A 24,011-nucleotide genomic window follows, 5' to 3' on the forward strand; every position below is an offset into this window, starting at 1 on the left:
ACGTCAGTAGACACAGCGTGAACAAGGCTCGAGGTAGTTGACAAAAGCGTGAAACATTAAATGCAAAGCTGTACGGAACACGCAAAGCATTAAATGCGCTCAACGGTCATCTTCTCTAACGCCTATAAATATGAAGTTCTGATGAGAAGCAAGGTTACCAATTCTGAACGAAATTATTCTGAAAGACTTGCTGAAACGCTGTTCAAATTCAAAGCTCAGAAACTTCATCTTCATCAAAGCTCACTACATTGCTGTTGTAATATATTAGTGAGATTAAGCTTAAACGTTAAGAGAAATATCACTGTTGTGATTATAGCTTTTTAGAAGCATTGTAAAACTCTTATTTGATTACATTAAGTTGTAAGGAACTAGAGTGATCAAGTGTTGATCAGGATACTCTAGGAAGTCTTAGCTTGTGTCTAAGCAGTTGTAATTAGAGTGATCAAGTGTTGATCAGGATACTCTAGGAAGTCTTAGCTTGTGTCTAAGCAGTTGTAATTAGAGTGATCACGTGGTGGTCAGGATACTCTAAGAAAGTCTTAGCTTGTGTCTAAGCATTTGTTCCTGGAGTGATCAGGTTGTGATCAGGATACTCTGGAAGACTTAGTCGCGGACTAAGTGGAAAACCATTGTAATCTGTTGCGATTAGTGGATTAAATCCTCAGGTGAGGTAAATCACTCCGTGGGGGTGGACTGGAGTAGTTTAGTTAACAACGAACCAGGATAAAAATAACTGTGCATATTGTTTTTATCGTTCAAGTTTTTAGACTACACTTATTCAACCCCCCCCCCCCCCCCTTTCTAAGTGTTTTTCTATCCTTCAACATGGAGGTGGAAGTTATTAAGACAGAAGACCAATATATACATACCAATATTAAAAGTGAGAACAATAACATCTAGCATTTTACTGCTATTTACGCAAGTCCAAATGAGAATTGTAAAAAGAGGTTGTGGGATGACTTAATGGAAATCTCGAACAATATGAGAAATCCGTGGATGTTGGCTGGAGACTTCAATGATATTACTTATGTTAGTGAAAAGAAAGGTGGTGTGACGCCTTCTTTGAGTAGATGCAAAAGATTAAGGGATAGAATGGAGTTGTGTCGAGTTAGTGATGTGGAGTCGCGAAGGCCTATTTTTACTTGGAGAGGGCCAATCTATCGTGGAGGCCAGCGTATTTATGAAAAGCTGGATCGGGCTTTGAGCAATGATGAGTGGAGAATGAGGTTTCCAGATTCGTATGTGAAAGTTTTGATGAGGGTGGACTTCTCTGATCATCATCCTATTCTCATAAACTTAAAGGAAGATAATTTTGACAGGCATGAGAAACATTTTCGTTTTGAAAATGCTTGGCTGACAAATGATACGTATGGTAATATGCTTCGAGATGTTTGGAAAGAGGATAAGGATGTTGTGCAAAACCTAAAGAATGTGGTTGATGGCATTGACAACTAGAAGTTCTTAAATTTTGATAAAGTCAAAAGGCAGAAGAGAGGCATTATGAAGAAACTTGAAGGGATTCAAAAGAATCTTCAACACCATGACAACATAGGGGGCATGAGAAGACTGGAATACAAATTGCAAAAGGAGTTGAGTAGCATTTTGAACCAAGAAGAGCTGATGTGGCATCAAAGATCTAGAACCAAATGGCTTGTAGATGGTGATCGAAATACCAAGTATTACCATTTGCAAACTATTACGAGAAGGAAGAGGAACAGGATTCTAATGCTTAAGGATGAAAGTGGAACATGGATTACTGAACCAGAAGCTCTTAAAAGTCATGTTACTAGTTTTATAAGGAGCTATTCTCTAGACCACAAAATTGGTGCAATTGGAAGCAGACTGACATTAGCTTCCCAGTTTTAAGCATGGAGAACTTAGCGCTGCTGGAAAAAGACATTGATATAGAGGAGGTCAGAGCTGCCTTATTCTCGATGAAACCGTGGAAAGTGCCTGGGCCAGACGGATTTCCCGTTGGTTTCTTTCATAAGGTGTGGGATGTGGTTGGGAGAGGGCTGAGTGATTTTGTTCATAATACTTGGCAAAACCCGAGTATCATAGCTGGTATTAATAAAACTGATATTTGTCTGATTCCGAAAGTTGATCATCCCCAAAGAATTACTCAATTTCGCCCTATTTCCTTATGTAATACTCTATACAAGATAATTACTAAGGTAATAGTGGGCAGGCTGAAACTGTTCCTTTCTAGTTTGGTGTCCCCTTATCAATCTGGATTCGTTCTTGGTAGATCGATACATGAGAATATCATCATTGCAAATGAAGTTATCCATAGTATGAGCAATAAGAAAGGAAGGAGAGGGTATTTTGCAGTTAAAATTGATTTGGCTAAAGCGTATGATAAACTTAATTGGTAGTTTATATGGAGAACCTTGAAAGAAATAAACCTGCCGGAGAAATTGATCAATCTTATAATGCATGGTGTCACTAGTGTGGAGACTAATGTAAATTGGAATGGAAATAAAAATGCGTATTTTCGTCCTCAACGGGGAATTCGTCAAGGTGATCCTATGTCCCTGTATTTGTTTGTTCTTTGCATGGATAAATTGACTCACTTGATTGAGAATAAAGTAAGGAGCAAGAAGTGGAAACCTTTTCGTGTAGGAGTTCAAGGCGTTCACATTACCCATCTAATGTTTGCGAATGATTTACTTATATTTGGGGAAGCATCGGAGGCTCAACTGGGGTGTGTGAAGAATACCTTGGACACATTCTGCAGCATGTCAAGGCAGGAAGTAAGCTTGGACAAGTCTAGCATCATGTTCTCAAACAATGTTACGAGAGGTTTACGTAATAAGTTATGTCAGCAGTTGGGGTTTAGAGAAACTAATTGCCTTGGAAAGTACTTGGGAGTTCCTTTGAAAGGGAAAGCTCTTAGGAGAGGAGACTTCACTTACGTGATTGATCAAATTTCAAAGAGTCTTTCAAGCTGGAAAACGTGACATCTTTCCTTCGCAGGAAGAATCACCCTTGCCAAGAGTGTTATGGAAGCCATTCCTATCTACCAAATGATGACAAACTTGCTTCAAAAATCTTGTGTTAAAGAGATCCAAAAGATGCAACGGGCCTTCATTTGGGGTGATACGGAACAAAATAGAAAATATCATGCTGTCAGTTGGGAGATTGTTACTTCTAGCAAGTGTGATGGAGGGCTAGGGCTGAGAGACCTAGATACTACGAACCAGGTTTGTATAATAAAGCTAGGGGGCATATTGTTAAACGGTGATGAGGATTTATGGTGTCAAGTGTTAAGAGCCAAGTATAGAGTTGAAGCACCTACTCGTGAGTATCAAGCGAGGAACATGGACTCTAATCTTTGGAAGGCCATTGTTAAGACAACTCCCACATTATTGGATCTTGGAAAGTGGAATGTTGGTAATGGTGATAGTATTGAGGCGTGGAGGGATAATTGGGTGAGTAGAGGAACTAGAATAATGGACTGCAATATAAGTATACCTACTGAGTTACTAGAGGCTAAAGTTTATGATCTTGTTGGTAGCAATGGTGAGTGGAAGTGGGAGGTTCTTAACTGGCTTCCACAGGATATCCAGTTCCAAATTGCAGCTATACATCCTCCAATTATGGACAATGGTGCAGATAGTTTTGAAGTAGCTACCAAGGATGATGGATCTCTCACAGTTAGCAGCCTTTACAAGTATATTATGGAGGTGAATGACCCTGAAGAGAGTCAAAGATGGAGGAGAATATGGATGTTGAAGGTGCCATAAAGAGTTCGTTGCTTTGTTTGGCTGCTTCGTCACGATAGGTTGCTTACGGGTGAAAGGATGCAGCACTTTGGGATGGGGAGTACGTGTTGTGGCCATTGTGGGTGGTATAATGAGACTACGTTGCATGTTCTAAGAGATTGCAGTTCAGTTAAAAAGGTTTGGGAGAATAAGATTCCGGACAATTTGTTGCATGGCTTTTATGAGTATGATTTGCAGGACTGGTTAGATTTGAACATGAATACTGCTACTCAAGTGTCTGACGAAGGGAAGGATGATTGGTGCAGCTTCTGGGCCACTGCATGCCATGCTATTTGGGAATGGCGTAATCGTGAGCGTCATGATGTTAACTTTGTGAGGCCGTGGGATATGCATGGGATAATTGCATCCAGAGTAGAAAGTTACAAAATTGCTGCTATCAATTCTAAAGTCATGGAGAGGAATAAGGTTGAAAGAATGATTAAGTGGAATTTGCCTAAAAAGGAGTTTGTCAAACTTAATATGGATGGAGCTCACTCTTATAAGGGTGTTTTAGGATGTGGAGGGATTATTAGAAATGACGAGGGTATGTGGTGTGGTGGTTTTGCGAAGTGTGTTGGGACTAGTAGCCCGCTTATGGCAGAGTTATGGGGAATTCATGATGGGCTGAAGATGGTGATAGAGCATGGTTATCAGAGAGTGATAATCGAATCGGATTCTAAAGAAGCGGTGGATATTAGTACCAAAAATGGGACTAAGAGGCTGTCTAAGTGCAACTTGGTTCGGAATATTCACAAGTGGATGCGTAGACTGGAGAGTGTGGAGGTGCATCATGTCTATAGGGAGTCTAATGGTTGTGCTCACCTGCTGGATCTGCATGGGAAGGAGTCAAAGGCTAATTACACATTTTATTTGGATATGCCTTTCTGGCTTTTTGAGAATTTTGAGCATGATAAGCAAGGGGTTTCATACCCTAGAGTTGTGTTTGTTTAGCTTTTCTGTTTTTAGGGCTTAGGCCCTCCCTATTATAAAAAAAAAATGTTAACGACTTGTTTACAAAAATGCATAAATATAAATAAATGATGCATCAGGGAATTAAGCTTTAGACCAATAACTTATACCAATTTAACTCATCTAGCATATATCAGTTGAGCTACTCCATGTACCATAGTAGTAATAGTCACATTGATTCACACGGTTTTAAAAAAATAATCACGAGTTAATATAAGCTCCTAGATTCTATTACAATAACATGGTATATATTAAATCTACTAACACAAAAGGAATCAAATAAATATGGGTACAAAAAGTTAAAATTTAAAATTAATTTTTGTATGAATGCTTTGCAGTGTAAAGAATTCTTAGAATTCATTAAAACGAGTACTAGAGAGAAAAACTTAGAGAAAGAAATCAAAATGACCTCTATTATTAGAATATTCAAAGAGTTTATAAAAGAAGAGAAGGACAATTTATTCCCGAAAGATCATAGAATTATTTATTTGTTTATTTATGTGTTTAGTTTTTGTCAAAAAGAAAAAGGGGCTAGGGACTTAAAGGGGAGGTATACAAAGAAATTTGGCACAAAATTATTTTAATGTTAAAATAGTACAAAAAGTTGAAAAATATCGTCTGATAATCAATTGAACCATAAGGTTAATTGATTAAAACTTTTAAATTTCAAATCAACGCATCTAATCAATTAAACCAATGATATAATCAATTATAACTTCTAAAGTTTCAACAATTTTTCATCATCAAATCATGAATCAATTAGGTTTAATTTTATAATTAATTATAACAACTTCTAATCGATTAGATGACAACTATCAATAGATAATTCTTCTTTCTCTCTTATTTATCTCGCATATCTTCATCTACCTTCTCTATTTTGCTTTTCTTTCTTATTTTTGTGTACTACTTATTTGTTACTATTTTATTATCACCATCACTAAATGGAACCAAAAAAAATTTGTACCTCTACTAGCACATCATCATAAGCTTATGAGTCCGAATATTTGTCATATGAAATTCGAGTGAGATACTTCAATGATCACTTCATTGACCCCCCCTCTTCTTAAACCACACTACATTGGTGAAAGCTAACATGGAGAGTTTGAGTTCTTTGACTTGTTCAAAAAACCAATCTCAAAAGCTTCTTGTGCCATAAACCAAAAGAAGTGTTTACAATGCTAGAGAGGATGTTTTATGACAATCTCCACTTCAAAGAAGCATTAATCACATATGAGGTACATAAAACTCAAGTTTTTTTTCTCTAATTGTTGATGAATTTTGGGAACTTTTCAATTTACCCTAGGATGCCTCCCTCTACTATTCTAATGCTTTAAGTTTTGTGAATAATTCAACTTTCTCTCTGCTACTCAATCATTTATTTTTAATCCAATGGCTAGTCTTAAAGTCCTTTTCCGTGTGGGATAGATGACTCCAACCTTCTATCTCATTCAATATGGGGTTACCCATGTGTTAATCCCAAGGAAATTCAACCTAGAGAAATTATTGAGGACCGATATTCTGGTCACTTTGCTACTATCCCACAAAATTGAGAACAACTGAGACAATGGAACAATTCAACATATGTTAGATAAGCGGAGGAAGGGGAAATCATGGTTAACATATGGTAATTTAATCACTAAGATTCAGCTCCATGCTAAAGTCAGTTTAGAGGGGAAGGATTCGATTTCTAGCTGCATAAAATTTTAGATAAACACTTTGAAGCAAATGAAGATCAAAGACAACAATGAGATTTTAGTGCATAATACTGCTCCTAAGCGTGCACAACAAGCTCCTAAAAAAATAGGGACATCAAATCTAAAAGATTTATATTTTGAGATACCTCAAACTCCTTTAATAAAATCTTTGCTCAACTACATATTAACTAACACTCAAGATAAAAACATGATGAATTTAGAAAACACCCGAATTCTTCGTCAGATGTCAACCTAAGTATCCTTCCTTGCAAATCACATGGCTCAATTCAGAATACCAATTCCTCCTAGGAAATTTGATGATGATAATGATTGCAACAACATGTAGTTATATTGTTGTATTATTTTCTCTTATTTATATCTATTTGCTTGCTTTGTTCTCGGCTTCTCTCTCTCTCTCTCTCTCTCTCTCTCTCTCTCTCTCTCTCTCTCTCTCTCTTATTTTTGTAATCCCTCTTTTTGATATATAATGTTGTTTGCTTATCCACCAAATTACTCTAAATGTGTTAATGTGTTGCTTGTCTAGATCTATATGACATATCTACTATATATTTATCTCTCTTCTTCTTCTTCTTCTTGTTGAAGGTTAAGGAAACACAAGAAATTGGTGTTTGAATTGGGTTTCAAGAATGAAATTTTTTTCTTCCCAAGACAATTAAACAAATAACTTAGAATAAAAATAATGAACACGATATTTTTATTCTGGTTCGCTGTTAACGAAGCTACCTTCAGTCCATCAACCAATATGATTTCACCTTCTCACAAGGACTTAATCCACTATAATCAAACTTGATTACAACTATAAAGACCTATTGTCAATGTCTTCTTAAGAAACTGATGACATCACATGTCACTTCTTTAGATTCAGAATCTATTAACACTGAACTACACACTAGACAAAACCATTAGGGTATACAATTGTTCTCTACGAAACAATGTATTGTTATCACCAAAACTAAAGGCCCGATGCAAAAACCAAATCTTGTTCTTACACTTCTTTCCCACTTTTTGATAATGGCAAAGAATGAGAAATATAATCTTAGTAAGAGTAAAGTATATTATCTTTATCTGTGAGGGAGAGTTACCTACTTTATTATTTTTCATTTGTAATTTTCTAAATTACCGTCTCTTTGAGAGATGTGTTGTCATCATCAAAAAATGAGAGACTGAGGTTCTATATGTTGTGCAAATTAAAGCATTAAGAGATTTTGATGATGAAAACATAATAAGGATAAGTTACTCATAATCATAATCAAACAAGAATATACCAGAAAGCAAAGTTGACCAAGTTATAATGTTGATAACAAACAAGTCAAATTAAATTAAAATAGATCAACACTAGAGGAACTAAATATGTGAAAGCTCGTATGGTCTAATGCTTAAGTGTTTTTGTCTTTTTGATTAGTAGTATTCTGCGTGGGAACCTGAATTGATCAGTGACTGATGGATGTGGATCGTAACAATAGACTTGAGCTTTAGGTATGGTATAAGAGAGGCTAACCTGCAAGGTTAACACTTCAATGCCTACGTCAATATGATAGTAAGATGAAGTAAATGAGATTTGAGTTTGAATTACCTTTGAAATGACACACTCTCCCTCTTATATAGTAAGGCGATTATAGGATCTTACTGAATTTTCAATGTGAGAGACAAATATAAGTTTAATTGATCTTGGATTGAGACCACCTGCATTCTTGACTAGGATAGAACACCTGCTCCACATGTGATGTGGTGGTTCATTATACTCTTTGGGTAGTAATTATGTGTCCCTTTGGCCGATCCAAAACGATTGCTTAATCGATTAAGAAGAAATTAAAATCAATTAGGAAAGCAAAACTCGTTGTCTAATCGACTAAAGCTTTCTTAAAATTGATTAAGGGGCGAGTTCGCTTACTAATCGATTAGGAAGTCACTTAATTGATTAAGGAGCAAACCTAACTTATGATTTCCTTTTTTTGAAAAAGTCTAATCGATTAGCGCCACAAGGTAATCAATTAGAGAACATGCATACCCATTTATTGTTTCCTTTTTCAGATAATTTTTCCCTATATAGAAAGTGTTGTGCTCACTTCCAAAACACATTTTTTCCAAATTTAATAATCTCTTATCTCACTTTTTTCCTTCTAAAAATAATTTTATTCACTATATAATACTTTAGTATTGAGAGAGTGAAAGATTATATTGAAAGTCGTGTTATCGTGTTGAAATTGTAATTCAAGATTTTAGTTATAATGTGCATTTTCAATTAACTTTGAGGTTGTAAATTAAACCTAATAGAAATTTTGGTGTAAGAAAGGTTGTTTGACCGATCCCATATAAAAACTCAAATTGTTGATAATGAAAATTTCAAAAAAATCTTTTGGAAACTAAAATAGACCGCACAATTTAAAGTCGAACCAATATATAATATCTAATATAATCTCTCTAACTATATTTCTTTATTATATATATTTTACGGTTTAATTTATACTTATACTCGTTTCTTAAAATCAATCAACTTAAAATGAATGTATTGTATTTAAATTGACTTATCCAACATCTCAGTTTTCATACCACAAAGTTTTACCTAGCCATTTGTCATCCCATAATTTAAGACAATTTCTTTATAGATCCCCATAGGGTGAAAACCCCTGCTGAAAATTCCAAAATATCCTTCGGAGATGCATCTCCGAAAACACCTAAAAAAATTAGAAATTTGATTAATTCAGAGATGCATCTCCGAAAACACCCCAAAAAATTGAGATTTTGGTTAATTCGGATATGCATATCTGAAAAAACCCCAAAAAATTATCAGAGGTTTGTTCGGATATCCATATCCGAAAAAATTAAAAATTTTAGAATATTGATTAGTTCAGATATCTTAAAATTGATATAATTTATAAGTTATAATAATGATAATTATACTGTTCATATTTCTATTCTAATTCCTTTACAAAATAAAACTCAAAAAATTTCATTATTTTTTGATAAATTTTATATTAATAATTACTAAAATTATAATTAATACACAACAATTATGATTATATAAAAAATAAATACATTAATAATTATTCAACAAAAATTTAAAATAAAAGAGATCAAGTAAAAATAAAACTATTTACTACTTTATTCATATTTTAATATAAATTTTAAATTACATAATTTTTCAAAATAATAAATAAAAATCATAAATATAAAAATTATTTTAATAACAAATTATGATAAAAAATCATTTATATATAAAATAATTTTTAAATTTAAAATTGTTTTGGAAATTTTATTTATAAAATGAACTTTTTTAACTATAATTTTTTTTTGAAAATTAGTTTATGAAATGATTTTTTTTTATTATAAAAAATAATAATTGAATAGTAAATAAATATCTTTATTATTATTATTAATTTTATATATAAAAAGAAGATGTTGAATTAAATATTTATTAGGTTAATATTATTACTATATTTTGATTATAATGATATATATTTAAGAGTGAAGATCCATTTTGGTCCCTCACAAATATTACACGAGTCAAATTAGTCCCTCACAAAAAAATTGGCCCAACTTAGTAATTTAACCGGATCATATTAGTCCTTCTGCTAATATTTTTCCCAAATAGGTTTTTTCCTACTTCTAAACCGGTTCTTTTCATACTTTTAAACCGTGACTGGACTGACACGTTGAATTTCATGATTTATACTAATATTAACAAATTTTATACATAAATTTTTATCTATGAGGTCTCAAATCCAAGTCCCTTCAAGTTAAATGATTTTCACTTTACAACTAGACAAACTAATTTCTATCGTTAGTAAAGTGAATATCATTTACAACAAGACAAATCAATTTCTATTGTTAGTAAAGTGACTATCATTTACAATTAGATAAATCAATTTCTATTGTTAATAAAGTGATTATCATTTACAACTAGACAAATCAATTTCTACGGTTAGTAAAGTGACTATGAATAACAACTAAACAAATCAATTTCTATTGTTAGTAAAGTGACTATCATTTACAAATAGATAAATCAATTTCTATTTTATTAAATTGACTGTCATTTAATCTGAAGAGACTTAGGTTCGAGACCATATTGATACAAATTTTGTATTTTTTTATTTTAAATTTAGAATTGTTTAAGATTAACCACATGGGCCTGAGTTCAACTCCTTATAAGAAACAATTTTGGCTTTTTTATATTATTAATTTATAATTGTTTAAAAATGAAATTAAAAATAAAAATTTAAAAAAAGAAAATAAAATAAAATCCAACGTGGCAATTCAGTCACGGTTTAAAACTATGAAAAAACCAATTTGAAAAAAATATTAACATAAGAACTTATATGATCCGGTTAAATTTTATAAGGGATTAAATTGTGTCTATTTTATTATGAATGACTAATTTGACTCGTGTAATATTTGTGAGGGACCAAAATGGACCTTCACTCTATATTTAATAATATATTTTAATTAATACAATTAATTATACTATTAATTGTATCGATTCACCTTAATTTTAATTTTTTAATAATTATTGAATTTTTTCGGAAGTGCATTTCTGAAGACATCCCTTTTAAAAAAATGGTGTTTTCGGAAGTGCATCTCTAAAGTCACATTTTTTCTAAAAAAAAATGTCTTCGGATGCACTTCCGAAATAATCATTTATTTAAAAAAAAGTACCTTCAGAAATACATCTCCAAATTATAAGGGCATATATGAAATTTCGCTTGCCATGAAGATGTATAAAGAAACTGTCTAATTTAATTGTTTCCATCCTAGATAGCCCAATATTTAAACTCCCCTATCTTATATCTGAACACATCCGGAAAACACTATCAACATTATTAATAATTAAAAGACAAAATATTTATTATTGTCCCTTAACTATACTCTTAGTTTAGGTTGGTTTTGTTAATTTTTTTCGTGTCATATTAATTTCTTAATTTTTAAAATTTTTTATTTTAATATTTTTTGTCTTATTCGAGACGGATTCATTCAACAACCGATTTCAAAGTTTTTTCGTCATTAGTTAAACAAAAAAAAGATTAAAATAAAATATTTTAAAAATTGGATGACAAAAAGAGATGAAAAAAACTAAAACACCAGCCTAAATCTAAGAGTATAGTTAAAGGACCAAAATATATATTTTATCTAATTAAAATAACCAATTTTAAACTTTGTTATCAAAGAAATATATTAAATCAAACTAATACAAATAATTCAAAATATAAAATTAAAATTTATCAAATCTCCATTTTTAAAACTATATAATTTCTATATATAAGTTACATCTTTCATCTGTTACAGAATCAAAATCTCAGTTAATCACAATCATTTTTAGCATTTAAAATCTGATTCTTTTTGTTAAAAAAAAAAATCACAATTACCATTACAAAATTACCAAAAAGATCTAAAAATATACTCTGATAAAATCAAAATAATTAATAAAAAAACAGTTTATTGTTTATTGTTTATGGTTGATTGTTGATAAAATCTCAAATAATAATGAACTTCAATAAAAGTTATTTAAGTGGCATCACTACAATCAACCTCATTAAAAACTTAAATTTCCAAATTTACAACAGTTATAAAAAAATACAATAAATTAAATCAACTCATTAAACCAAAATAATACAAAATAAATTAAGTAATAAATACATTTGAGACGAGGACAAATGGATGATGAAATGCTATATTATTGTATCATTTTTGGGATAATAATCACACACATTATCATTACCCTCTCTAACTCTCCTCTATAATCTACTTTCTTCTCTTCCATTTCATTTGCGTTCTTCTTGCATCGTGATTCATAACGAGTCAATAAACGGCACCTAAATTTGTCGTTTTCTATCACCATCTTCATGGATCCCTCACCTACCGCGCAACGTCGTCTCAAAGCCATCAACGCACACCTCATCACCGCCGCCGATGACTCTCCTTCCGATATCCAATCTAATCCCACCGCCGGCGAGTTCTTCTCCGGTACTCCTTCTTTTTCCCTATCTCATATCCGTTTAAGCTCCTATTGCACTCGCCTGAAATTTTTTTGGTGGATCACGATGAATTAGTGATAATCATGATTAGTGATGATAATCTTGATACTTTTTTTATAATGTTTTTTGATGATTATGATTTCATGTATTTTAATTTGTGGTAAAGATGAAAAAAAGTAGTACTATTCATAACTGATTAATGAGTTAGTTTATTGCTGTATACAGTTTTTTTTTTTCCTTCTTTTGTGATAAGGTCAACGGAATGGCACTATGGATTTTCAAAATCCATTAAACGTTCAGCTTCATTGTGTTTATCAAAAACAAGGAATATTCAGTTTGTCTCATTTTTTAACTGTGATAGGGGAAATTATTCATAATAATTGCTAATTCAAGGTTTTTTAATGGATAAAATATGGCCAAGTCTATTTATTTTCATTGGCACAATTATTTTGTTTTCATAAATCTTTTTTTGTAAAAGCTAAAATTAATTTTTAAAAAATGGGGCCATAAATGCTTCCCAAGGGGAATTTTTTCATAAATGCTTTACCTACACTCAGAATTAGACAAACCTGAATGGTGGATATTTCTGTTCCCAGGGTATGTTTTTTGAAAAGGTCTTGATAAAAAAAAGTAGATTATTTTAGTGTAAAATGTCAAAAAGTGATTTGGACAAAGTTATTTTACATGGCTCTAGTTGCCTTTTTATTATTTGGGGCTTCTTTTTTAAAAAATTAGGAAAAAAGTTGAGTGGTGTATCTAGAAATTTTGGATACTGATGTATCAATTCTTATGTTTGATGAATCTGGACTTTTTATATTATATTAATACAGATATACTCATATAAACATATTGTACACAAATTAGGTAATTGGGTAGTAACCAACTGTGATAATTACCTATGAAATTTGAAAACTAATTAGTGAGCGAGTTTAGCAATACAATGCTTATTAGCTTTTAATTTAAGGAAATGAGTGTATAAATTCCAAACAGACGAGAACCGTTTTAGAATTGGTCTAATTGGTAAAAACTGGTGGACTAGAACCAGTCTGAAACCGTCAGTTATCTACTATATATTTTGTATTTTGATAAATATACATCTTTTTAGCAAAATAAAGGTCCTAGGATAAGTTATAAAGATTCATTTAGCTTAATTTTTATTATTGATTTTTACCTTACAAAACAGAATAAATTGTTTTATATCAATTTAAAATTTAATTTGTCTTAATTTTGCAGTATTTCATGTCGGTTTATTATTTAGTATATCATATGATATTAAAAATATAATTCACTTATAACTGTTTTGACCACAGTTCAAACATTAAACTGTGAATCAATGCTTCACTGGGTCAATGCACGGTCCAGTTTTAAAACAAATGACTGTTGTGTTGATCACATCACTTCAAAGGATTATATTCACAATGCTGACATTTGTTGACCCGTTCTCGCGACTGATGAAATTTTCTTATCCACAAATGGGTCTTTCCAACTATTTTTATTGTTACATGATTTCATTTTTGCAATTACTTTTTGTCAGTTGTATTTATATCTTTAGTTTTGATCTTTACTTCTGAACAGAGCAAGGGTATAGTGTTGTACTCCCGGAGAAATTGCAGACAGGAAAGTGGAACGTGTACAGGTATAACTCTTCCATGTTCCTGATCTGAATTGTTATACATATTTCTAGAGCCAAGTGTGTAATCCTACTTACTTCCTTTTGGCAGATCCGCACGTTCTCCTCTGAAGCTGATTGACAGGTTCTCTGATAATCCTGATATCGGTACACTACATGATAATTTTGTGTGAGCATTACTCCTTTTTCTCTTCAAAACTTTATTTTAACTTCACGAGGTTAATGTGTAATCTTAGTAGCATCACTTTACTAAGAAATATTTAGAAATTGATATGGATTTTGTTAAACTATGTAATAACAGGCGCTCAGTTGACACTTACCGGGACTACAAATATTTGGGAACCCGTGTCCGCGTCGATGGAACAGTTGGGGAGTAAGCAGCTCTAATAAACTTTCAGTTCCATCTTTTTTTTTTCATTCAGATTTCTCTTACATAATTCTCATCCTTTCCATTCATCCTGCAATTCTAAGGTACAAGTGGATGACATATGGAGAAGCAGGTACTGCTCGGTCGGCAATAGGTTCTGGTTTGATTAATCATGGAATCCCAAAGGCGAGTGCTAGATCACAGTTATATGGTTGTCATTATTATTTGATTATTCATATGGCATCACTTAACCATTAATCTATGTGCGTTTTTCCAGGGCTCTGGCATTGGGTTGTATTTTATTAATAGACCTGAGTGGCTCATTGTTGATCATGCTTGCTCTGCATATTCATATATATCAGTGCCTTTATATGACACTCTTGGTATGTTGCCTGTAATTTATCAGGGAACTTTTTTTTCTTTCGTATTTATGTTAGCCTAACATGTTGAATTAACAGCAAGAAATTGTTTGTCTGTAGGCCCTGATGCTGTCAAATTTATTGTTAATCATGCGCTTGTACAAGTTATATTTTGCGTGTCTCAAACATTAAACTCAGTAAGTACATATATATGATAGTTTTAGACAAGTAAAACTTTGTGTTGCATGCATCATCTGTTACCTTCAAATTGAGTACTATAGAAGCATTTGTTGCCTTTTAGATGACTTAGTTAAGCTTGATGCAGTCCCCAAGGTGAATACTATTGATTGAGTCTTAGGTTTAGGGTTCATTATCTTATGGACCATGTTTACATATGGATAATAGGTTCTCAGTATACATTCTAAACCTAAATCCAGGCCACATGTCCATGATTACACAAACAACCAATAGAGATTATTAATACTGATGACAATAAATTACTGATGCAATGAGCCAGTGATGAAGAAAATGAAAACAAATTAAGCATTGTATTCACCCTATGCTATAGAGCATACTGCTTGACATTACGTCAACCACTCCTCAAAAGAATTTGCTCAGAAAAATACGATGATTATAACCACAAAAGGACTGCTTTTTAATGTGAGCGCACCCCTTTTGCAGAAGAGATACTGAATCAAGATATGCAAAGTTGATACTTGGGTGACATGAAAATAATTGGATGGGTTTCTCTTCTCATTTTTCTTTACTCACATAAAATTAAGTAACGTTCTCCCCTTTCTTAATAGGGATTGGAAATTCTGTATTTTACACATATTAATTTTCTATTTGATTGATTGGCAAACAAAATGAGACGAGTTAAGGAATGGAAATAGTCAGATGGGGAATATAACAGGCTTGGGTAGGTGAATATCAATAATAATTCTATTAGTTATGTAGACTATTTAATTAGGAAGTTAGTTACCAAGACAGTTTCACAGAGAGCATAGGTTATAAATAATTGAAAGGCCCTTAAGAAGACATATTTGGTTTTCGAAGGAAATTGGAGTAGCAGAGCACTAGGTCACAAAAACACATGCACTGTGACAGCTCTTTTAGATCAATGAACACCAGTTTTTCTATAATCCAGTATTGTTCTTATCAATTGAGCAGGTCATGAGTTTTACTTTTGCCCAATTGAATGTAACAAGTATTATATTCCAAAGAAATTAGTTGCATGTTTAAACAAAAAATTAAATATTTATAATTATGTCTAAAAAATTGTGAGTGAAGCAGGCAAACTCTCCAGTATTGTTCTTATCAATTGAGCAGGTCATGACTTTTACTTTTGCCCAATTGAATGTAATAAGTATTATATTCAAAAGAAATTAGTTGCATGTTTAAACAAAAATTAAAATATTTATAATTATGTCTAAAAAATTATGAGTGAAGCAGGCAAACTCTTCAGTTCATTTACCCGATCGGAGAGAAAGACATTCGTCTAAAACGTACCATATTAATAATATAAAAAAGAATGTCATTTTAACTTTAAATCATAATAGATTAAGTGGATTAACTTCTGTAAATGGATCAGGTTTGCTAAATAAAAGATGTGCTTTTTCAGTAACCTTTCTCACTAGTCAGGAGTCACAATTATCTGTAAAAGGGGAACTTTAAGAGTTTTTATCCCAAACTCCTATTTGCTTTAGCATTTAAGTTCCAGTATTTACAGATTGGTGTTTAAGTTAAAAGCCTATAAGCAAGTATTTTATATAAGGATTTGTGATCATAATATACAAAATTGCTAAATAATAGGGCGATAATATATTTCCTATGGCGTAAAAGGAGAGTTTTTACTATTCATTTTAACCAGCATCAACTAATTGGCTATCCTCTGATGAAATACAAATTAAATGTACTCCTGCTTCTTTCCTCTTCTTTTTACTAGTGTTACATATATAGCTCTCAATCTTCTTTTACATAATTTATGTATTATGTCATCTTACTTTGCAGTTGCTGAGCTACTTGTCTGAAATTCCAACCGTGCGGCTTATTGTGGTATGTCTGGATTTATGGCTTATATTTATAATTAAATGTTCTTTCACAAAGCAAGTCCATAATGATTTATTGTTTGTATTCAGGTAGTTGGAGGTATAGATGATCAAATTCCATCACTTCCATCATCAGATGGAGTTCAAATTATTTCATATACAAAGCTTATTAGTCAGGTAATCTAATTGTCTCAGTCAAAGAATGTTACGCTGTGTGTTCATAATCAATTATATTTATATAGTATTAAATTTACATGCTTCCTGGGATTATTGGAAGTGTTAAGGACTCCTTGTATCTAATCTATCTATTGTGGTCTATCGGTTTTAGGTTTCTTCTTTATAAATGGTGTTGCAAATTTGAAATTGATTTGATCTGCTGCCATTTGATAAATTTGTCACCTCATTGTTTGTATGATTTGGATATAGGGGCGCAGCAATCTTCAACCCTTTCGCCCCCCAAAGCCTGATGATATTGCAACCATTTGCTATACGAGTGGCACAACTGGAACTCCAAAGGTATGGAGGTTCTTATAAACATACAGTTTACTTTTCTCTGTGGTATATTATTCCACTAAAATAGTTTCCTTGCTTTATAGTAGTCATACAAAGCATTTCTTATTCATCTTGCGACTCAAAATAATCTTGTCAGGGTGCCGTCTTGACCCATCAAAACTTTATTGCAAATGTTGCTGGGACCTCTTTGGGTGAAAAATTCAACCCAAATGATGTGTAAGTTCTTTTTTGCTGTACTCAATAGTTTCTGCCATTTTTTGTTCATGATAGTTTATTCTACTGTCTTTACCTTAGTTACCTTTGATTTTCAGTTATATATCCTACCTCCCTTTGGCACACATTTACGAGCGAGCAAATCAAGTCATGACAGTATATTTTGGCATTGCAGTGGGATTCTTCCAGGGGGTGTGTCTAAAACAAATTAAGCTTCTCTCTCCCTTTCATTTGCCAAATATATATTAATTCTGAATGAGCTATCTCCTACCTAAAATTTCTAAATGATAGCTGCCTTTTTTTTATGTTGTCTTGTGAAGCCAAGGTACTACCTTATGGCTTATACTTCCTGCAGAATGATTTATATGAAAAATATAGCTAATATATTTTGGAATAAAATATAAGGAAAGTTACACTTTTTGGCCTATTTAATGATGTATCCATAAAATGTCCCTGATTTAATTTAACTATTTTCCAATGAACTGATTTATTACTACTATCTTGAAGGGTAATTCAGGTAATGGAAATGATTTTTTAAATGAGATTATGTGATTAATTATCATTCTTAATGTTAGAACAGTAACGCGAATACAGATCAGAGTAGAGAGAAATACGCAAAAGCTTTGTTCATGCAGTTCGGCCAAATTACCGATGTCTGCGACTATAGAGTAGTTATAGTTCCCTTTATTTACGTTTTGTGAATTGTATTTAGATTACTGTGTTACATGCCATATATATAATACGAAGTTTTAGTTTATCTAAAACCCTAATTCCTAGTTTCCCTCAACAAACAATTATCTTTACTCATGATTATCTCAACAATATAAGCTATTCTCTCAACAACCTATAGTTATCTCAACAATCCATAATTATCTCAATAATTTGAGTTATACTCTCAACAATTCATATTTATCTCAACAATCCATAATTATCTCAACAATATAAGCCATATGTAATCAACTTTTGTTTATAAATCATACCGGATGAAGTATGATGCAGTGGGGTTGATTTTGTCACTGGATTTTGCTTCGCTATAAGCTGACATTTTCTTCTTACCCGTTGCATACAGGATAATCTGAAATTAATAGAAGACCTTGCAGTTCTAAGACCTACTATCTTCTGCAGTGTTCCTCGTCTATATAACAGAATATATGCTGGGTAGAACAATCATACATTAGTACTGCAATTTTTAGAAATGTTCTTTTGCTTCTTGTTTATTAATTGTGCTATTTGGTTGTTTTTTTTTTGTCTGCAGTATTATTAATGCTGTTAAAACATCCGGTGGTCTAAAGGAGAGGTTATTCAATGTCGCCTACAATGCTAAAAGGCAGGCATTATTGCATGGTAAAAATATATTTGCACAATTATCTTGTTTGGTTTATTCATTATAATACATAACTGTTACTGATCTCTGTTGTGCCCTAAACATTGATCCTATTGATATTTGTCTCGAAGAAATTCTCTTACCAGCCATTAATTTGTGACGGTTACGAATACCCTGTTTATCTGAGTTAAGATGGCCGAATCACCTTTTATATGCCTTTATTTCATGTAGATGATGATGGTGGTTGAATCTCATTTTCAGCAACAGTACTATAGTATCAATTTTCGTTTTCCAAAGCTTGTGTTTTATTTTATGTTCTAAATAGCTTGAAGTTCATGCTCTTTGGACGACACACATGGCAAACATAATAATTAACATCTGGTTTGAAATTTACAAAATTGTACTTAAATATGGAAATAAGCTGCTGCTAAATTTTTAATAAGAGAGAGAAAAATTTTTGTTTCCCATTTATAAATTTAATATGGGTATTCTTGTGAAGAAATCATTGATGCATGTGAAAGTTTGAAAATGTCTTATATTTAGGGACAGCAGATATGAAAAATGGGTCTTATAGTTAGTAATAGAGGGAGGACTTTCTTGATCATAAACTTATCAACAAGAAGTAAACATCTCCTCTTGTTCGTGTGTCGGTCCACGGTAGTATCGTTTAAAAGAAATGTTGAATCATTTAAAAATCAACTGACTCTCAGCATCCGCATTTTCATTTATTTTAGGCAAGAACCCATCTCCGATGTGGGACAGATTAGTTTTCAATAAGATAAAGGAAAAACTTGGAGGGCGAGTTCGACTTATGGTATCAGGTGCCTCACCGTTATCGCCTGATGTTATGGAATTTTTAAAAATGTGAGTTTTGCATATTATTGGTGTATACAATACTAAAGAGAATGTCCTTTTCTTATTATATTTGATAATTTTTATCCTGACCTAATGATGGGTGACATTCATTTCATAGTTGCTTTGGTGGGAGAGTGACCGAAGGGTATGGAATGACTGAGACTACTTGTACTATAAGCTGCATTGATGAGGGTGACAGACTTAGTGGTCACGTTGGCTCTCCAAGTCCATGCTGTGGTGAGTAGTATAAATTTTACATCTCATAGCTTGTTACATATTAATTGTCAGTTATATAAATTTGATTATGAATTGGTCAAACAGTCAACCCCTCACCTCCCAGTTGTAACATCTCATCATATGCGGTTATTTAAATTGTTTGTATTCTATATGGCTGCTGTAACATTTTTTTAATATGGTTACTGACTTAGTGAGATGTTACTTTTGTTATTCAAAGGACTTGAATTATCACTGACAGGGAATGTGATAGTTGAGAATGAAAAGAAAAAGAGGTTTTGAACATACTTTTTATCTGTCATCATCACCTACAATTTAAAGAGAATGTATAAGATGAGGTTTTATTTTGTTTATTTTATCTGTGGCTTGTAACTCCCAGTAACTAGAGATTTAAATTTTTTTTTTCAGAGGTAAAACTTGTCGATGTTCCGGAAATGAACTACACATCTGATGATCAGCCAAACCCCCGTGGTGAAATTTGTATCAGAGGTCCCATTATTTTTCAAGGATATTACAAAGATGAAGTTCAAACGTAACCTCTACGCCTGTTCTATGGTTCTTATTAATTTGATTTACCATGGCGTATTTACAATGGTCCTGATTTTTCATTAAATTGACCAGGAGAGAAGTCATTGATGAAGAGGGATGGCTGCATACCGGAGATATTGGGACATGGATAGCTGGTGGTCGTCTCAAAATCATTGATAGGTGAGACACCAGTGTATCACCATCTCATTAATATTCTATATTATTTAGCAATAAACTTGGCTTCCTAGTGTACTATTCATCATTGGTTTTTTTTTTTACTTTCCCTGTTTGATTCATCTGATGCAAGTGTGCTCATTTCAATGAGCAAATTTTAACGACACTTTATAGTGAATTTTCTATCTTCCATTGGTGCTTTGTTCTGTCAGTGGTTTTGTTAGCTTGTTACTGCGTCCTGCTTCCATTTAACTTTTATAGATTCAGTGCCAGCAAGACGAGCTAGAAACATGACCTCAACCTTCCTGTTTATTTTCTCAGCTTACTTTTTACAATAATGGCTCAAGTTTTTAAACATGTAAGCCTAAATTTTTCATTTCATTGTAGGAAGAAGAATATCTTTAAGTTGGCACAAGGCGAGTACATTGCTCCAGAGAAGATAGAAAATGTATATGTCAAATGCAATTTTGTGGCACAGTGTTTTATATATGGTAAGGAAAATGTTTAGCATGCGTGTGTTCCATCTCTTTCTTAATCCATTTCTAGCTTGCTGATGTTTTTTATATTTTATAGGTGACAGCTTTAATTCTACTTTGGTAGCTGTTGTCTCGGTGGATCCTGATGTCATGAAATCATGGGCTGCTTCAGAAGGCATTGTGGTATTATAAGCTTTTTGGTTGTTTAAATCTTATAATTTAAATCCATTGGCTCATTTGGTGCTATATTAACTGCCAGTAGAACAATTGATATATCTCGAAGCCATGCACTAAGTTATTATTTTTAATCAAATGGTAAAAAATAAGGCTATGTAGTATATTGAAATCAAGAAGGCAGAATCATATATTTTTAGTCAAAGTCTAAAGGATGTTTATGAAATTTACTCTAGTCATTTTATTTAGCTGTGATTTCTGTTCGATTTATAAAAGTTATATGCTACAATAACTGATGTTCTCTCTGTTTTGTGTGCACAGTATAATGATTTAACACAACTTTGCAATAATCCAAAAGCAAAGGCGGCCGTTTTGGCTGAGATGGATGCCGTTGGACGCGAGGCTCAAGTAAGTTATTCATTTTAGGCGTATCCAGACCTTGTAAATCACTGTCTTCAGTAAATATATTGAATATTAACTGTATCTTTATTTGATGCCCTGTAGCTTAGAGGTTTTGAATTTGCAAGAGCAGTCACTTTGGTTGCTGAACCATTTGCGATGGAAAATGGTCTGCTGACTCCTACAATGAAGGCAAGCATCAAGTCCTTAGACTAGTGTATTTATCATTTTGACATGTGACCTGACATCAAAATTATGTTTTTAATGTGTGCATTGATTTTCAGATTAAGAGGCCTCAAGCGAAGGAATACTTTGGCAAAGCGATATCGGATATGTATAATGAGATTTCCAAATCTGATCCTTCTATGAAACCCTTGTAAGATTGAGGAGTCATCCCTTCCTCACTGCACCACAGCAAGTTTTGGACATCTTTGTACAAACATAAGAAGTAAAAAAAGACCAATAAAGACACATGCCCAAAGCATTCATGATAAACTTTAATCATTATGGCTCCTGCATCAGAAACATATCATTGAAAGGATCCTGAAATTTCTTGTTGTATTGTGCTGTAGTTATTTATTAAGAACTATGGTAGGACTAGACTCTCATTCATAGTGCTTAAGAATAAATTACATTATGATGTTTTTGATATTTATTCTCAATAAATATTATTTTCACTTATCAGCCAATGTGGCTCATTGTGACTCGGAATTTTTGTTGTTGAATTCATGTAATTCGGTTGTTGAATTTCTTTACTAGCTTGTAGTTGAATTCACTTATTTATTTTTTGCTTGGTTCAAATTCAACACACCACAACTCTTGCAAAATCCTACATGCAATGGAAAAATACAACTCTAGTAATAATACATAATACATAATACATCTAATAGTACATGTTTTTCATTAAGCATATTTAGAAATGAACAAGAAATGGCATGGCCCAAAAACCAATTATCATCTTTAAAGCAATGAATTTTAATGGTGCAGCATTGCTAGGAGAAGGTCCAGGTACATTGGAAGCTGGAACAGTAGGAGGAGGAGAAGCCAAAGCTGAAGAATATGGAGTAGGTGAAGAAGCTACTGGAGAAACTTTGAGTACATTAATATCAACTTTCTGTCCTGCTTGACAGTGTCCAGGTACACCACAGAAGAAAAAATGGTGACCATGATTTGTTATCTTTATGGTGTCATTTCCAGTGGTGAATGTTGCTATAGGTGATGATGCATTGCATGACTTGTACATAGTATGTGTCACTCGCATCACATTGTGGAATTTTGCACTGTATTCAAATACTGCAAAATTGTACATCTTAAGGGAGTTAAAATTTGCTAATTCATTCTTGAAAAAGATGAATTGAGTTAAATTTTGCTGATTTATTCTTGAAGAAGGAATAATCATAATTAAGTAAAAACCATGCTTAATGATTTTAGACCACCATGCAAAATCATTGCATGCTGTTTTATTTCTTTGTGTGCACTACAACCTGTGCAAAGCACCATAGATCAAAAAGGTAATGCAAATGAAAGTGGTGGGTCATGCAAGTTTACAACTACCATTATGAATCTGATACGTAAAGAAAAAGCCTTAATTTTATAAGCATTCTTTAAATACTTATTTATCTTAATATAGCTAAATTATGAGCATAATTAAAAAAAAACAAAAATTGTTGCCATGAAAAGATGGAATATGAGTTTTTCTATACCAAAATAGGACAATGCTAGAAAAAGAGTATCATATGTGTAAAATAATGTTAATGTTGTTTCACTTCATCCCTTGAAAATGTGAACACATTCTAAGAATGAAGACGAAACAACAGAATGGAATAAACAAAGCCTGCAATTGGATTAAAAGGACTTACTAATAGTGTCACCAAGTTGGAAATTCTTGGTAGCAGCCCATTTTTTGTAGTCAATATTACCAAGTGTAGTCCAGCCAGCAGAATCACCAACTTTGTAAACAGCTGCATATGAAAATGAAATCTGCATAGTTACCAACACTATAGACAAAACCATAGATCTTTCTACCAAAGCCATGACAATAGGTTCTAAAAGAGATCCTTGTCCTTGGTTTATTGTGTTGGTATTTGTGTTTTTGTTGAGGTTGGGGTTGGGGTGGGGACTTTATAGACCCTTTTGACGAGACTTGTTAGGCTTTGAGGTTTGTTGTTGTTGTTGGAACTTCAAGGATGGTAAAGCTAATTAATAGGTGTGTCTTTTTGTTAATTAGTTAACTAATGGGGTTGGATGAGGAAATTTTTTAGGTAGATATAACCATAAAAAGTTGTTTTATATACAACTTA

The 24,011-nt window shown here is 32.6% G+C and overlaps 3 protein-coding genes across 3 annotated transcripts; 2 read left to right on the plus strand and 1 right to left on the minus strand.

Moving 5' to 3' along the window:
• The first annotated feature begins 963 nt into the window (after window positions 1-963).
• LOC131648642 (uncharacterized) lies at window positions 964-1,455 on the plus strand. Its single transcript, XM_058918384.1, has one exon. It carries the CDS (start codon window positions 964-966, stop codon window positions 1,453-1,455), a length of 492 nt encoding a protein of 163 aa, XP_058774367.1.
• A 10,662-nt stretch (window positions 1,456-12,117) lies between these two features.
• Window positions 12,118-22,400, plus strand: LOC131643455 (long chain acyl-CoA synthetase 6, peroxisomal). Its single transcript, XM_058913672.1, has 23 exons — window positions 12,118-12,406; window positions 13,993-14,053; window positions 14,139-14,216; window positions 14,349-14,420; window positions 14,519-14,600; window positions 14,692-14,797; window positions 14,894-14,970; window positions 16,784-16,828; window positions 16,912-16,998; window positions 17,248-17,337; window positions 17,471-17,550; window positions 17,646-17,739; window positions 18,617-18,705; window positions 18,803-18,891; window positions 19,606-19,735; window positions 19,845-19,963; window positions 20,369-20,492; window positions 20,582-20,668; window positions 21,050-21,153; window positions 21,236-21,321; window positions 21,634-21,720; window positions 21,817-21,903; window positions 21,996-22,400. The coding sequence occupies exons 1-23, from the start codon at window positions 12,286-12,288 to the stop codon at window positions 22,089-22,091; spliced, it is 2,091 nt and encodes a 696-aa protein (XP_058769655.1). The 5' UTR covers window positions 12,118-12,285; the 3' UTR covers window positions 22,092-22,400.
• Window positions 22,401-22,552: 152 nt separating this feature from the next.
• Window positions 22,553-23,903, minus strand: LOC131643456 (mavicyanin-like). The gene is made up of 2 exons (XM_058913673.1): window positions 23,571-23,903; window positions 22,553-23,004 (listed from the first exon to the last, which is right to left on the minus strand). Exons 1-2 carry the CDS (start codon window positions 23,743-23,745, stop codon window positions 22,625-22,627), a joined length of 555 nt encoding a protein of 184 aa, XP_058769656.1. The 5' UTR covers window positions 23,746-23,903; the 3' UTR covers window positions 22,553-22,624.
• Window positions 23,904-24,011: the final 108 nt, after the last annotated feature.

The sequence above is a fragment of the Vicia villosa genome, linkage group LG1, assembly GCF_029867415.1.
Source record: "Vicia villosa cultivar HV-30 ecotype Madison, WI linkage group LG1, Vvil1.0, whole genome shotgun sequence".
Lineage (NCBI taxonomy): Eukaryota > Viridiplantae > Streptophyta > Magnoliopsida > Fabales > Fabaceae > Vicia > Vicia villosa.